Raw genomic sequence first — 15,623 nt, 5'->3', positions numbered from 1 at the left:
GCCGTCATAACACCTTTCGGCTGGCTCTGTTTGCCTCTTTCACCAGGCACCTGATCTCAGACTGAGTTGAACCCTAACTCCCCGCAGAAGGCAATGGGTATGTAGATACATGTGTTGTGTATGCACACCTTAGTGAAGGGTTACAAACACGTGCAGTGCACACATACATATTCGTATGCAGTTTAGTGTCTGTATTTGTGCATGTTGGTTATATACAAATTTGCTTAAATGAACCCTCAGCAGTGAAATATGAAAAAAGCTGTACTGTATTCAGTGTGTACTTGTTGTCTGATGTTCTCTGAGGTAATTAGTTTGTGGTTTGCCCTGCAATACAGTGTTTTGGAATTTGGACTCTAGTGAAAGAGGAGCTAACGATGTTTGTGCTAAGGCCTCTTCATTTTGTTAGTTGCACTATGATATTGTAAATATTGGCACATTTACAACATGAGTTTAAGATTTTACAAAGTTATGCATACAATTATTTTTTTTAAAGAAAAGTGCTTGGATATTTGCTTTTTAAAATATACCATTTTTGTATTAATGTGACGCAGGAAACCAAAAAGAAAACTGTTGATTTATCAACAAAAAATGTAACACATACAAAAATAAATGCCGATGAATGTTTTATTTCATATAATCAGTTGAAGAAAATCACCTTCATTTTTGTGCCATTGTTTCATCATACTGTGTTGTACTTGTGTTTCATATTTGACCATGTCATCCTGGTTGCAATTTGTTGTTCTGCTAGATCTAACATTACTGTAGATTATTGTAAGCGATGTAATAAATATATTTAAAAAATACAGACTGTTCAGTGAGTTTATTTTGCAAACGTGATTAACAGGCTTTAGAAAAACACTTGCAGTTGGTATTTCTTGTTCATTTTGGATCAGCACTGTCCATCTAAGAGTTCACTTAATATAAGCATATTCATAATCTCAATTCAGGCATCCTAATGGGTTCCTTTAAATAATAGATGCATTCAGAGCTTTTTTAAATAATAAACTCTGGGCTCTAGCATGGAGTTGCAAAAGATCCTTCAAGGAAGAATTTGGTTTCTAATGGGTCTTTTGGAGACAGTAATATACCTGCCTTGAATTGCTTATGGGTAAGTTTGTGTGCATGCCATGGAACAGATTTGAAGTATGAAGTGGGAAATATGTAGGCATCCAGAGCAAGGTATCAGCTCCATCCTGACACCTCAGCTCCAGCAACACTCCTCTCAAGACAGGTATTGGGAAAACACACCTCTAAAAAGCTAAGAGTACTGAAACATACCCACAGTGTTTTAAAATCAGTACCTTGTTTTCTTGATATATCTCTCCACTCTTAAAAATACATCTCTAGTTTTATTTTTTGTTTGGCGGGGCTGGGGGAAGAGAGGCATTACAATTTCTGACGTGTCGTCTGCCAGTCTGCTGCTTCAGCTGATGTTCAGACACTCCTGTGTGAGCCTGATAAAAGTTCTAGTTTTGAAACCTTCTTGGTTCCTAGTAAATAGGTCTGCCTAAAAAGGGTGTACAGACATAGAAAGGAAACAGTCCTATACAAATGAGGAAGAGTAGATGCAGAATAATTGAGATTTCTGTCTCTACCAAGTAACAGTTAAGAATACCAGGAGAGCTTTTACAGTACAACTCAAATAGATTAAAAATAGAAGTGGTGATTGTGTCATGCTCTTAATTAGGTGGAAAAAATAGAAACCTCCTTTACTGGCCTTACAGTTTGTATTCTTTAGTTGAGACAAAATTGTTACCTGTGTGTAACTTTAGAAAAGAAAAAAGGAAGCCTTCACATAGCATCACTGCACATGTAACTTTTTACATTAACCGCAGTATGGATACAGTAATGACAGGTCAACTTCCGATACCATGAATCTGATACTTTTTATTTTTCTTAGCTCATCAATCTTTTCTGGATGAAGCCAAAGGCTGAGTGAGCCCACTGTCTGAATTATGGCTCAGCTTTGGAAGCAGCTGTTAGAAGCTAGTGGAGGTTAGATTTAAGTTTACTGTTAAATACCATATAGGAAACTATGTTGGTCTTTCAGACTTGCCTTGTTATACAAATCAGATGAGTGTATGAGCAGTCGATGCTGCAGCTTAATAAGAAGATCCTAATAAAACAAAGTGCTTCAGCTTGAAAATTTAACTTCAGTCTGTCAGCTCCATTTCCTTGCAAACTGTCCCATTTGTCCCTCTGTCCCTCAAAGAAGAAAACCAGCATAAGTTCCTGAATGGCACACACCAGATTATTGCTTGTGTCATTTGAATTTATCTCTTCTCCAGGCTGTGTAAATCCTGAATTGCATAAATGAACAAAAAATATAATTTCCCTGTGTAGGTGCTCTCTTAAGTCAAGTGTCTAACAAGACAGGGCAGGATGTAGAACTGTAGATAAGTAGCAGGTTTGCATACATTTTTTATTGTTCCTTTCCAGATGAAGCAGTTTATAAATAAATTTAGATTTTATGGTTCGGTTTAGGGCAATGTTCAAATTTGAAAGGGTAACAATTGCCTCATTTCTTTTTCTATGCATTGAATTCCATTGGTTTCCATTCTTTCAGCATGAAGATTGTGGATTTGATTTTTCTCCATGAAGTAATTTTTTGCCAGCTCTGTACTGTTTACATGAAAACTTTTTCCCCCATTTCAGTTGGCTGGGTCAAAAAATGTTAGCAATTAATCAAAAGAAAATCAAAATAATTTTTCACTGGAGAGTGTTGGGAGAGGGAGTTTCAGTGTAACCTTTTGCTTCTCTCTAAATTGAATAATAAAAAATGAATTTGCCCTCTTGAAAGTTGCATCAAAATATATTCTTTTACTGTTTTAAACCAGCTCTCTCCTGCTGTATCTTTAGTACTCTGGAGATGTACCATTTTGTTGTATTGACTTACTTATTTCTTGCTTAACACTGTTACATACTACAGGATTTTTCTGAGCCTTTCAAAGTCCTTCAGAGCTAATACCTACACTGGACTGTTGTCTGTTTTACCAATAACCATGATGATTTTAGGCTAAGGAATTGACTTTGTCAGGAATTCCTGACCACTACTTTGCAAAGGTTATTTATACCCAGACTGAACACCAGTATGGGCTCCAAAAGAGGTGAGCATGGTTGTTTAACTGTTTTGTTTTAATGCTTTTTATCCTTCTTGAACTTTACGTATATTACTGACACATACAGCTTTTTGTATGTTTTTGAAATTGTGTAAGATTCTTTGGAATAGGGAAAATCTTAGGAGGCATCGTTTAAAGACATTAATAATTCCTCTATTCTGAGCCTCCTTCCTGAATTTACACTTTGTTTACTAATTTTAATCTTTGCTTCATTAAGCCTGTTTCTAAAAGAGCAGAACTCTGCATGAGATCCAAACTTAGCATTACACCTGTGTGCATTTATGTTACTCACATTTCATCCAGATGCTTCCTTCATATTGGGAAAATACAAAGAAATCTATTGTTGAGAGACTTTGTAGACTCCATATGTACTAATAAAGGTTTTGAGAGGTTTGGAAAATACAGTGCAGTGTTCGGGATCTGAACTGCAGTAACAAACTTCTTAGTCATACTTGTTTAACTTTTCATAACTACTGATACTGGTAGTCCACAAGAATTACTCATTCTGTTTAACTGTAGTGAGATTTTAAGATTATTTCAGGACAAAGGTGAGTATGGGGAGAGAGAAATTACAGTACTATTTATTTTACTGCCTTTTTTTCATGGATTTAGCACAATTTCCACTGAGATACATACTATTTACAAAACAGTTGCTAAATAAATCTCCCAGTGAGATGTGGATGAAACTCTATAGCGCTCATGTTTCCATTCACATCAATGAGGTGTGTGGTGTGCTGGCCATCTGTTACATAAACCTGAATAGTACCTGAAATCCTTACACCAAAGACCTGATTTTTTTATGCCATCGCTTTTATGGAGGTGTGCCATAAAAATGGCCATGTGCTGGCAACCTGTGCAACTGGACCCCTTTAAATCTGTGTAAAAGTGATGACATTTCAAGCACCTCAGCATCTCTTAAAATTAAAACAACTAATTGCATTAAGGTCTGTGTGTTGAAGAGATTATACTTTTGTTTAGAGTTTGTTTCCCTCCCCCTTCCTGCCTGCAATATCCCTGATGGGGTCTACAGCTGTGAGAGCAACAGTGTGCACGACAGACTGCCTCACGATTGGCAAGCCAACTGGAAGGAACACTGAGACCCACAAGGATTGCTGGACCCGGAGGGCTTTCAGCTTGTGAGAACAAAGAGCTAATTAAAGTCTAAATAAATGGAATATCCTGCTAGCTGAAGTACAGATAAATAAATAAATGCCTGCGTGTTGTTCCAGAGGATTGAATAAAGATGGAAATATTTGTTTCATGTTTAATTGTGAAGGGGGGTTGTCAGCAAACTTGGTGAATATATGCAAATGTACAGCTCCTGATTTCTCTTTAATCTGTTGTTTTAATAGGAGACGTTCAGCAAAGGTAATGAAAAGTATGTTTTATTCATATTTTTTAAAAATTAATTTTAAAATTTTAAATTTTAAAGTTGTAAAAAGCCCACTATGTATTTTTAACAAATGTCTTCTTAGCTACTGCTTCCTTGTTACTGGTGAGTTGTGCTTCTGCTCACACGCTGGTGCTTCACACACAGACCCCACAAAGGGATTGTATGCTTTGTTTGCACATCTATGATACAGCATATGCTACTAATGCATCACTTTAGTTCTTCCTTGGTTATGAATATCATCTTAGCCTTCCCATCCTTGTATAGTGTCAATAAGAAAGGAACTAGGGGCACTTGAAAAATTGATCTCATATTGATGTTTTATTTCCTTTAAATTTTCTATGGCCCACTTTTTTTTCAGTTTGTTTAACTAAACCTTGGCTAAATGCACAGTTAGGGATCTATACTATACCGTTATTTAGGAGTGAATTTAATTTCAGTCATGTGTAGGCCATTAAGAGAATTTTTATTTGAAGCAAAACACTTCCTGAAGCACTTTGCTGAAATGAGCCCTCAAAAGTGTCTAATTCTGGAAGGACTGAGCAGTCGCAGTTCTCAGCTGAACCTCATCTCGAGGGTCCTTGAGAAATTAGGTTCCCAAATAGAACTTTGAGTCTCTCTAGACACCCATTCTGAGAAGATGTGGCCACTGAGTTAGGTCTCAATTTTCATATCTCCCATTCTCAAAAATGAGAACAGTGGGTGCAAGACTCTGTAAAGAGACCATCAGACTGCTAAAGCAAGCTGCAGTGGTGCATAGTCAGCAGTCTTGACCTAACATCTGCTGAAAAGTGTAATCTCACTTTTTAAAAGGCAAAAAAATGAATAAAGTAGTTGTTTGATAATCTAGGGAAAATCTAGCACTAACCTTTTTGTGTTGTACGCCTTAAATGTTGCAAGGATTCATTCTGGATTGTATATGTAACAAGTATTAAACACATTTGAATTGTAATTCCCTTAAGAAAGTACTGTGGAGTGGGAAAACAAGTAAGAAATTGGATGCCAGGTCTAGGAAAACAAGCAGACACAGCAAAATGAATAGAGAAAACATGTTTTTCTGGTTATTTTACAAGCAGGAGTGTAAAGAAAACAATTCTCTCATTACATGTGTATAAAAATAGACTTCTCCAGGCATGAGAACTCCCAACATTTTCCTGTTACCTTGATCCTCATCTGCTCATTTGTTCAAAAATGAACAAGAGGTAAGTTTTTACTGAGACATCCCACAGAGTTTAGCACAGGAATAGCACATACATAAACACGTCCTGATCATGAAATGAGGGCAGCGATATCTTGGCAAACTGCATAAAATCAGTCAGTGCTGACTTCTGTTGTCAAGAGACAGCAAAAGCAGTCCAAAAACTGATTAATGCAATTTTTAATTCTGATCAAAGCTCAGAAGAAATGCTTGGATGGATGGATACAATGAGCTGTGGTTGATTAAAAGAAAAAAGGGGCAAAGAATCTCCTGGAAGATGGGATGTGCAAACTCTTGGGATTATTTAGTGAAAAATAGGCCAAGTTCAACCTTTGTCTTAATCATCTGACCTTAATCTATTGTGGGAGAAATTAAAAGTCAGTCTGCTCAAATGAACTCAGTATACTGGCCAGTGTTTAACTCTGCTGACTGTCTTCTCCCTGGCTCTATGCTCTGCAAAATCCCCAACTGCTGCACCATTGGTTATTCTTGCTCCAGTCATCAGATTTGGTCTGTGGTGGCAGTGGAGGGACATCATTCTAAGGAAGCTGTATTGAGTGTGTAAAACAGATTGGCACCCTCATTGTGGGCATCTAGATACCCTGCAAACACAGATAAGGAACTGATAGTGTTAATTACATGCAGTACAGCCTGATGTTATGTAATATATAGATTGAAGGAGGTAATTAAATATTGCAACATTTTGCTACCTTTCAGTGTGCAAACTATGTGAACCCCAGAAAGTTTTAGTTTTGGAAGTCCTCTGAATACTTCTCACATATGTTGGAACAGAAGGACTTGGGGAAATGCTCAGTTTTGCTGTAAGTTTAAAGGACCACTGTTACATTTGTAGTTTCTTCTGGTTTCCTTTGAAGATGGGAGAATCCTGAAGATACATTTGTATAATTACGCATCACAGGTTAAAAGTTTTGGGTGAAATCCAGTTCGTCTCATACAGCTGTGTAGTTTCATCCATCTAGATGTGCAATGAATCAGTCTTCCTGAAGCACATGCCTAGAGTCCATAGGTAACTGATAGACTCTGATAGGTGCTTTGGAAGACTTCCCTGGTGAGATCCTGCCTGCTACACTTTTGGCATCCAGAGTGGGTGGCTCCAAGTCTCCTTCTAGAGACCATAGAGTTACCATTGTCCGCCCATTAACCATATAGGCAAATGTAGACACTAGCTGTACAAATGCTTATAAACAAGGTACAGACTCATGGCTCAAGTGAGTTATACCCAATCAAATGCTTTTCAAAAAAAGCAAACAGTATTCACCCTGTCATTTTATTTTCTTTGTAAATTACCGTAATGATTTCTCCCTTCTAGAACACAATTGGGAAGGATTTCACCAGAGGGAGGTTTGCAAAAGTGAGGACTTCTGCCTGTTTAAAAAGCCAACTTCCTTCAGAACAGACTGTGCTTCTGGTGCCTGCTGGGTTAACGATGTCACTGAGAAAACAGACTCCTGCCTGCAGAGGGCACACAGCTCCTCAGTTTTCCCTGACAAAATGTGTGGGGAATAAGGAGAAACTAATGGACCATACATAAAAGCATTGCTGCATATTGCTACGCATGATGAATCAGGGATATCTCCATATATGTGGGGGCACCAAAAGTGTAATTTCAGTGGAAAATTTGGACTCTTCCCAAATGTACACATATCCTTCCACCGAAGTAAAGTGATACCTTACATAGGGAACACTGAGGCCTCTCCAGGACGTGTGTCCAGCAGGAACGTGCTGTGGGTATCCGTGCTCCTTAAAAATCATCTGTTTTCATTTCTGTCTCTCCATTTCCAGAGCTCCCAACACAGTGGCTCCTCTACCTCATTAGCATCCACCAAAGTCTGCAGCTCTATGGATGAAAATGATGGACCTGCAGAAGGTAACATTTGAAGGCTGACATTTCAAAGCAGTCAATGTAGTGATAACAGCAGCTGTGTAGGAAATGAGTCATTCTTCCTGCCGGAGAAGGTGGCAATGCTGTGGGCTGCATGGCTCTCTGTGAGGAGGCTCGTCAGTCGTAGCAAATCAGTTGGGTTCACGCCAGATCAGATTTGATCTGGACCTCGCTACTCGGAACTGTTTTTGTTGCAGAATACTCTGGATAGGAGTTCTGCAGGTGACACAGTGCTGACTGGATTATTTCACTAATTTTTTGTCCCATCTAGCATGGTACTAAAGAAAATGTTGCAGTCTTGGGTCTTTACTCAGAAATTTTGTCTCATCCTGTGCTAAGGCTTTGAGCAAGTTGGCTAAAGGATAGTGTCTGCTCAAGTACTGCCAGTTCACACGCATATACACGTGTGTGTCTGTGTTCCCGTCTGACAGTGACTCTTCATGCTGCCTGTGATTTCAGGCAAGTCCAGCGTCTTTGTATCATAACATTCACTTTTTACACTAAGCTGGAACAAAGCACTGTCTTAAAGAGTGTAAATTCAAGTCACATTTCTGAGAGGCACTTTTTTAATATCACAATATTTATATAGTAGATTGTATCAGCTGCAGTTTACAGTCAGCTTTTAGAGGCATGTTAGGTATTTGTAACAGGCTATTTCAAATACATTTTAAAATAATGGTACATGAATGAGCACTAAAACACATGAAACTACAAACTTTCTTATGCTTAAACACTGTAATGCAATTTTACCTAAACATCTGGAGCCCAGGTTGCATGTGAGGTAGTATTATTGAGAACATTTGTTTGAAAACTAAATATTTAATAATGGGGGAGGGGAAGAACTAGCACTTAGCACACGAGGAGTTTTATGGATGTCTCAGTTTACAGGATGTAATAAAATAAGTGCTTGAGTGTTGGACTTCTTTGGTACATATATTTAATCATGCTGTGTCAAGGAGTTCCAACCCTTTCTGGAAGCTGGTCTGCGCTTGTGCAGATCACAGAGGCCTTTTCATAATTAAAAAAATACAATTTTGGTTTTGTCCTGGGGGCATACTGCAATGGGAATGGTAAACTATGTAGCACTCAAATGTGTTTGAGCCCCCAGAAGTCTTATTTTTCATTATTGTATCTGTGTGAAACCTGTTGAGTATATACAATGTCAGCAGCACGGTTTCACTGTACAGTAAGTGAGATACTGACTCTGAATGGTTTCCAGGCTCCTAGACTACAGACTTAACGTGCATGTTATGTGCAACATCTGTGTTTCCTTCACTAACAATAAAAATGTACTAATGATTCTTTCAGAAGTGTTGGAGGAAGGTTTCCAGGTTCCAGCATCGATAGCAGAGCGATATAAAGTTGGAAGGACTATAGGAGATGGAAATTTTGCTATTGTGAAGGAGTGTATAGAAAGGTGAGGAGGATAATATACTTATTACTGTAATATTAATGTCATGGTTTTCCTTGATCATTACTTTATTTGTAGAATATAGGACATGTAACCAGGTAATGTTTCAATGCTGCATAGAAAAACTAGACTAATACCCTCTCATATGAAAAAAGAGTGAGTCCAAGGGACAATCTATTAATTTAATTTTTGTGGAGTTTATATGTTGTTTTTTTTTCTGCTGCAGTCCACATGATTTTATCAGTTCTTTGTTTAACATCTTTCTTGTTGCACTGACATAGCAACTCTTCCGGCAGTATATTCTTACAACTTTCCCTTGACAGTAGACTGATTAACCATTTCACATGTAGAAGCATTCTGTAAAGATGTCAAGAAGTTTTGTAGTTGTGGTGGTCAGCACAAAAAGCTGACTTTGGATCCACCTATTCTGCTATCTGACATTGAGTAATAACCTGTTGCTTGTTTATATTTAATTAAATGTTTATCTCCTCCTTGCTTGTTTTATGCAATTATATGAGCTCCATCCAACTTTAGGAGCCTACACTGTAGGCATCAAGATCTAGCTGCTTTGGTGCCCTTTACTGTTAAGAAATGAGAACAGTCATCCTTATAGACTGCCTTTAGACATCCAGTCCAGGTTAGAGAAGTCACAAGTCACCAGAAATGTCACTGTTGCTGAAAGCGTCCAGGTTGACTAACGTAGGTGTTGGTTTCTAAATCTGGTCAGGCAGGTCATGAACCAGGTTTGAACTGGCTCTACCCAACATTAAAAGTGTAAAATAAATAGGGTACAAAGATAGAAATGCTCTGAGCAGAACTGCAGGTGCCTTTTGGTAGTATTGTTAAAAATAGCAGAATGTGGGGTAAAAAAGACAAGGTGAAATGTTAAATAATTGTAAGACTCCTCATGTTAGATAGTAGCAGTGCAGAGAAGACAAAAAAACACCAGAGCCAGAGATGTCCAAAGGAAAGAACAACAGAGATGTTAAGGTCTGATAATGAAATTCCATGAGTGAAGTTTTGTATCCCCTATTACCCTATTATATCCTAGAGAGAAGACTCTAACAGAAGACTATAACCTGCTCACCTTTGGGCTTAAAGAAAAAACTTTTGCTCTTCAGCCAGTAAAAATGTGATATCAACCCTAGAGAGTAAGTCAAGATTAGATCTTATGTCAGATTATGATAAATTAGCTTGGCTGGTTTTACACTAGAGTCTCTTTGGAAAAAGACAGGTACCACTCTGCATTGGAAAGAGTCTGACAAGTCGGAGGCCATGAAGGGGATAGAGTGGATTTTGTGTCAGCTGACAGTGTGCTTTAGTCAGCTTAGTGGCCTTTAGAGCTCTGTCAGAGGGAGTTCATGGTGGAGCTGGTCATCCAGAGGGTGATAGATGTTCATATCAAACTCCGGAGTCTGAACACTAAACTAGGAAATAAGAAAGCCTAAAGGAAGCAAAGCAAAACAATATGAAAACAAGAAAGCACTGTAAAACTTTATGGAGGCAGCATAACTGATGAAAAACATGGGTCAAAATACTAACTAAAGAGAAAAGAGCAAGCTAAAAGTAAAATGAGTAGTGACTGAAAGAAGCAGCTTAGAAAGCAAAATAGAAAAAGGTTGAGGCTTTGATATTCTGTCATTCAGCTGAAAATGCCAATTGTGCTGAGAGACAGTTCAAATGTGCTAGTTGGCATTTCACAACTCTTTCTCCAGCTGAGAGAAAAAATATGAACAAAATTATAGATCCCACCATACCTGAAAATAATACTGATTACAATGTCCTCGAGAGCTTAAATGAAAACTGTTTCCTGTCCACTCTATCCTCCTGGTCCCAGAAGTATCCGATAACACGATGATCAAGTGAATATGTGTTCAAATAGCATGATTACTCAGGTATTCCCAGATACACACTCTTACGGTCTCTAAGCCATACCATTTCATAGATCCCATTTATATCAGAGAGTGACTACTTTGAGAGAGCTTAAAAATTGAAGTAGAATTATTTCTGTTAGTTTCTGCTTCTAAAGCAGTATACCCTTGCCATCACAAGTGTGGAAGGAGAAATTAAAGGGTTAGAGGGAAAATTAAAGCCAGTACATGTAAAACCCCTTCAAAAACATTCTTCACAGTCTTTCTAGGCAGAAAACACCTCACTTAGAAGTCTGATAAATCCGTCATTTGTAGAGCAAGAATTGATGGGGTGGTACTTGGGACAGAGGACTTTTCCATTTCTGACTTACAATTCCTGTGTGCCTTAGACTTCAAAGAAATAACACCGTGAGGTGTTTAGCAAGTAGGAATGGGTCTTGTTACACATCTTCACTGATCACATGGATACTTCTTCTCCATAGCCGTGGAGACCAGCCTGTGTGCACGAGTTGGCCACTCTGATGCTTTAAATGCCTTCACAGGCATTTTCCTTTGTCAACAAACAGTCTGAACAGAAATCAAATACTACCTTCAAAATTTTCACATGGGTACTTCTAAATCCCATTCTGTGCATCTGTGAATGCACAGGCACACGCACACACACACACAAATACATTTAATGCACACTGAAAACTAATAAAGATAGATTTTTGTCTTCAATCTAATGGAAATCTCTGTGAGCTTTGCAAAAGGTTAAAACATCCAGGGACTGTGGCACAGAGTTCTGTTATGAACTAAGGGTCTAACTGTGTGCCCTGGAGTAGTGCTGTGACTCCAGACTTCTATAGAGCCATAATATGTTTCCTACTTTGTGTGGCACCTTTTTATAGTTTTGGTTGAGTGATAGGTGAGAGGTGATATGCCCATTTCACTGAGTTCCTGGCATGGCTGTGCATATTTTTTGGCAAGTATGTAAGTTGCAGCACTGCTGACAGCATGCGGTTGTGCAGCTTTTTAAGGGAAAGGATTTGCATTATCTTAGCTTCAATTTTCTTTTTACCAAAACAAAAAGCAGTCAGAGTTGTCATCTGCTCATTACATATCTGCTCCATTGTATGCGCAGTTTGTCCTGTGGTGTTTTTATATGTGTTCATTTAAAACTTTCAGATACTTCCAAATTCTGATATTTCCTCACTAGCTCAGATTTCCCAGTGTTATGAAGTACATGGAGTCTCCCATGGCCAACAAAACCCGTCAATTTCCTTTCTTACAACTGAAAGGAAGCATTCCTGGGGCAACTGAGCAGCTTGAAAGAGACTCCTATTGAAAGAGGGCATATTTTGTCTGAGTTTGAACTACAGATATTGTTATTTTTAAGATTCCTTCTCCTATCTCCTCCTTCCATTCACCAAAAAATAGTGTCCATATCTCTGCCTGTCCCCTCACTGAGCTGGGACTGTAGCCGCCAAACAGCAGCACCGGGAATGGGTACCCCACATGGAGTGTGGCCCATTGCTGGGGGCTGTAACTTTAAAACCCTTTTTAGGGGAGTACCGATATAGAAAGTTCTTAATTTTTCTCTGCATAAATCTTCAACGCCCATGCTGTACTTTTGTCCCAAGTCATAAATGTCATCATCCAGTGCGATTTCTTTGCACAATCTTTTAACTGATGTCTTAATAGAGACTGTCTTTGCTCCCTGCTGTCCTGGGAACTCAAACAGAATTATTATTTTATGGGTCTTTTTCTTTTTACTGAAGTCCTCATTTTCCTTTTAATTAATACCTAGTAATACATCATTGCCAGAGGAAGTCTCCATGCTTAAATATGGCAATGAAAATGCCCAGTCGTTTTCCTAATGCAATGCTTTCAGTTTATGACTCACTCTGCATGTCCTTCTTGACAGACTGTGCACACTTTTAGGCATGTTCATTTCTCTATTTAAATAGTTATATATCAATTTACTGTATCGATTCAACTATGATTTGCTAACTGAAGAATGAAAAAAAAAACACCCCATGTGCTTGAGAGGTCATTTTTTTCTTTATTTTTTTTAATCAAACATATGCCTAAGGACAACATATTAGGCTTCTGTAAAGTCTTTTGATTATTCTTTTACAAAATGAAAACATTGCAATAAGAGCTTTTTCTTATATTATTCATTCTTCATTTAACCTTATAGTGAAACTTGAGCTTGTGAACAGAGCTTCTTGATATCATCCTTACAGCCATCATTTGGTTTTGTAACTTGGTTAAGAAACAGAAGTTGTGAACTTGTCTCCAAGCTTAGTTTTCTATGTTAGCATTCTATGTAATAAATATCTATGTATGTGGTAGTGGTAAATATTACATGGTTTCCAAAAAACAACACCTAAAAGGAAATGTCTTTTCATCCTGAAATAATTCTTTATAATTTCTTGTTGTCCAGAACCTTTCTCCAGAACCTTTCATTTTCTGTCCCATAAACATCATATTTAACTATGCTAGATATCTTACTGAATACATAAAACTTTATTCCAGTGACTGACTTTTTATCTTAGCAGTTGTGAGTGCTAATATAAAACAATATAGTCTTCATTTTAAGTTAAAAAAGTATTTTTCATGGCTTGTATTATTTTTGTTTAATAGAAAACAAAACTTTTTGGTTTTGAGAAGATTTGGATCTGTAAATACTATATAATACTTTTACATAAACCTGTGGAAGAAATAACAAATACCACTATAAAATGGAAAAAAACAAGTGATTTTTGTTTCAAAAACTTTGAAATGTCTTCATTTAAAAAAAAATGCTTAATGCTTTTTTCTTGGGCACACATATTCAATAAATTTGGCTCAAGTTCACAGTCCCAGACAGATCCAAGCTTCATTTCTTGACAAAACAAATACTTGAATGGAATTCTTGCCCAGACCTACTGTGCTCAAATGACAAATGCAAACTCAACTGAGAAAAATATTCAATGTAATGGAACATACCATTTCTTCTTTTCTCCTTCCTCAGATCAACTGGCAGAGAATATGCTCTGAAAATAATCAAAAAAAGTAAATGTAGAGGAAAAGTAAGTACAAAAAAAACAAATGAGACCAAAAGATTATAATTTTTTTTTCAAGAAACATTTTGTGAGAGGTCACTTTGGGAAGCTGTTGCTATTTGCCTTCTCCCTGGCAAGTGTTAGCATCTTTCTGGTTGAAGCCTTTGCCTGACCTCTGGAGACCCTTGGAGCACCAGAATAAAAGGCTGCAACACACCTTTCTAGATGCGTGTGCTGATTCTCCAGTTGCTTGATTGTATGTGGGTTCACTCACTCCTCTTTCTCTTTACCCCTGTAATTACATCCTCTAGCTTTCATTATCCCAGATATTCTAGAAAACAGAAAAATAATGCTAATAATTATAACACCACCAATCACTATATCAAAACAGCATGCAAGTTTGATGTCAGTTTTATAATAAAAGAATTTCTGCTAGCTTTTGAAATCTATAACAAAAGATTCACTGAGAAGGTGCTATCTGCTATCATATTTTTTAAATTGAGATTCTGCATTGGAGAAAAAATTTTAGAAGCTTGCATGTTTAGCTTTTCTCTGCATCAGAAACATGTCTTTTCCTCCATTTCTTTTTCTGTATTCTACACTCTGTTCTTTCAGTTATCACTGTACAATGGAGGTGAATTTTTTCCCACCAACCCATAGTCATTAAAGATTTCTTCTGTGTGACAGGAACACATGATCCAGAATGAGGTATCTATTTTAAGACGAGTCAAGCATCCCAATATTGTACTTCTGATTGAGGAGATGGACATGCCAACTGAGCTGTACCTTGTCATGGAACTTGTAAAAGTGAGTATTTTGGAGACAAACTGCTTCTTAAGAATTACTTACACCATACTGAAAAATTTTGTTGATACTAAAAATCATGGAATCATGGAATAATTTAGAATGGAAGGGGTCTCTGAAGGTAGTCTTGTCCAGCACCCTACTGAAATATCTGTAACGCACTGTCAGATTCCTTTTTCTAGCTTTTAAATATTTCAAATATTTGTCTAAGTTTCTGTAAGCCACACTCAGAAGTGCTTAGTGGACTGTACTTTGGAGATCACCAGTTTTATTTGTTTCCCAAAAGAAGTCTCTCTAAAAAGTTTTATCTCAAAGTAACACATCTGCCTTGGGGTGAATTCAAAATACACAAAGTCCAAATAGCTGTAAATACCAGCCTTCAAAATTCAACATTCTTTGATAAAATAGAGTTTTATTAAGTTTTATTAATGTATGTTAAATTTAAGCAGTATTACCTATCTTTTTTTCCTACTAATTTATATTAACAAATTGTCAGGCTTGCCTTCTTGATAATAATCTAAATATAAGCTGGAGGAGAGGGAAAGTGAAAGAGGAAAACCTGCTGTTTAAAGCATGGTTTTATTCTGAAAAGTTTGCGAATGCAGTATTTTATATCTGGGACTCTATTTCTTAATTTTAACTTCCAGATCTCATGCATTTATTTCAGTCACTGGTGGAATTACGTATTCAAACTGGATTATGAAACTCAGACCAGGTCCTCCCTTTCCCCAATACTGTCAACAGTGCAGCGCAAGAAGTACAGCCCTAGCTCTCGGTTCTGGTACTAATACACAAATGTGTCACTGTACATAAAAGATGGTAAAAATACACTTGAGTGAATTGTACAAATTAGGACAGAAAAGCTCTGAGAACATGTTGTCCTTCATACTTTATCAGA

The 15,623-nt window shown here is 37.4% G+C and overlaps 1 protein-coding gene across 2 annotated transcripts in view; it reads left to right on the top strand.

Annotated features, from left to right (window-relative positions):
- DCLK1 (doublecortin-like kinase 1) overlaps positions 1-15,623 on the top strand; it is a 64,797-nt gene that overhangs the window by 11,199 nt on the left and 37,975 nt on the right. For both annotated transcript variants that reach the window (XM_010191706.1, XM_010191707.1), the window contains exons 3-6: positions 7,511-7,595; positions 8,919-9,027; positions 13,891-13,948; positions 14,609-14,728. In XM_010191706.1, coding sequence (XP_010190008.1) covers positions 7,511-7,595; positions 8,919-9,027; positions 13,891-13,948; positions 14,609-14,728 — 372 coding nt within the window. The remainder of the gene's footprint in view (positions 1-7,510; positions 7,596-8,918; positions 9,028-13,890; positions 13,949-14,608; positions 14,729-15,623) is intronic.

The sequence above is a fragment of the Mesitornis unicolor genome, unplaced genomic scaffold, assembly GCF_000695765.1.
Source record: "Mesitornis unicolor isolate BGI_N332 unplaced genomic scaffold, ASM69576v1 scaffold2269, whole genome shotgun sequence".
Classification (NCBI taxonomy): domain Eukaryota; kingdom Metazoa; phylum Chordata; class Aves; order Mesitornithiformes; family Mesitornithidae; genus Mesitornis; species Mesitornis unicolor.
Note: the sequence above shows the minus strand (reverse complement) of the source record. Positions and strands in the feature narration are given on the sequence as shown.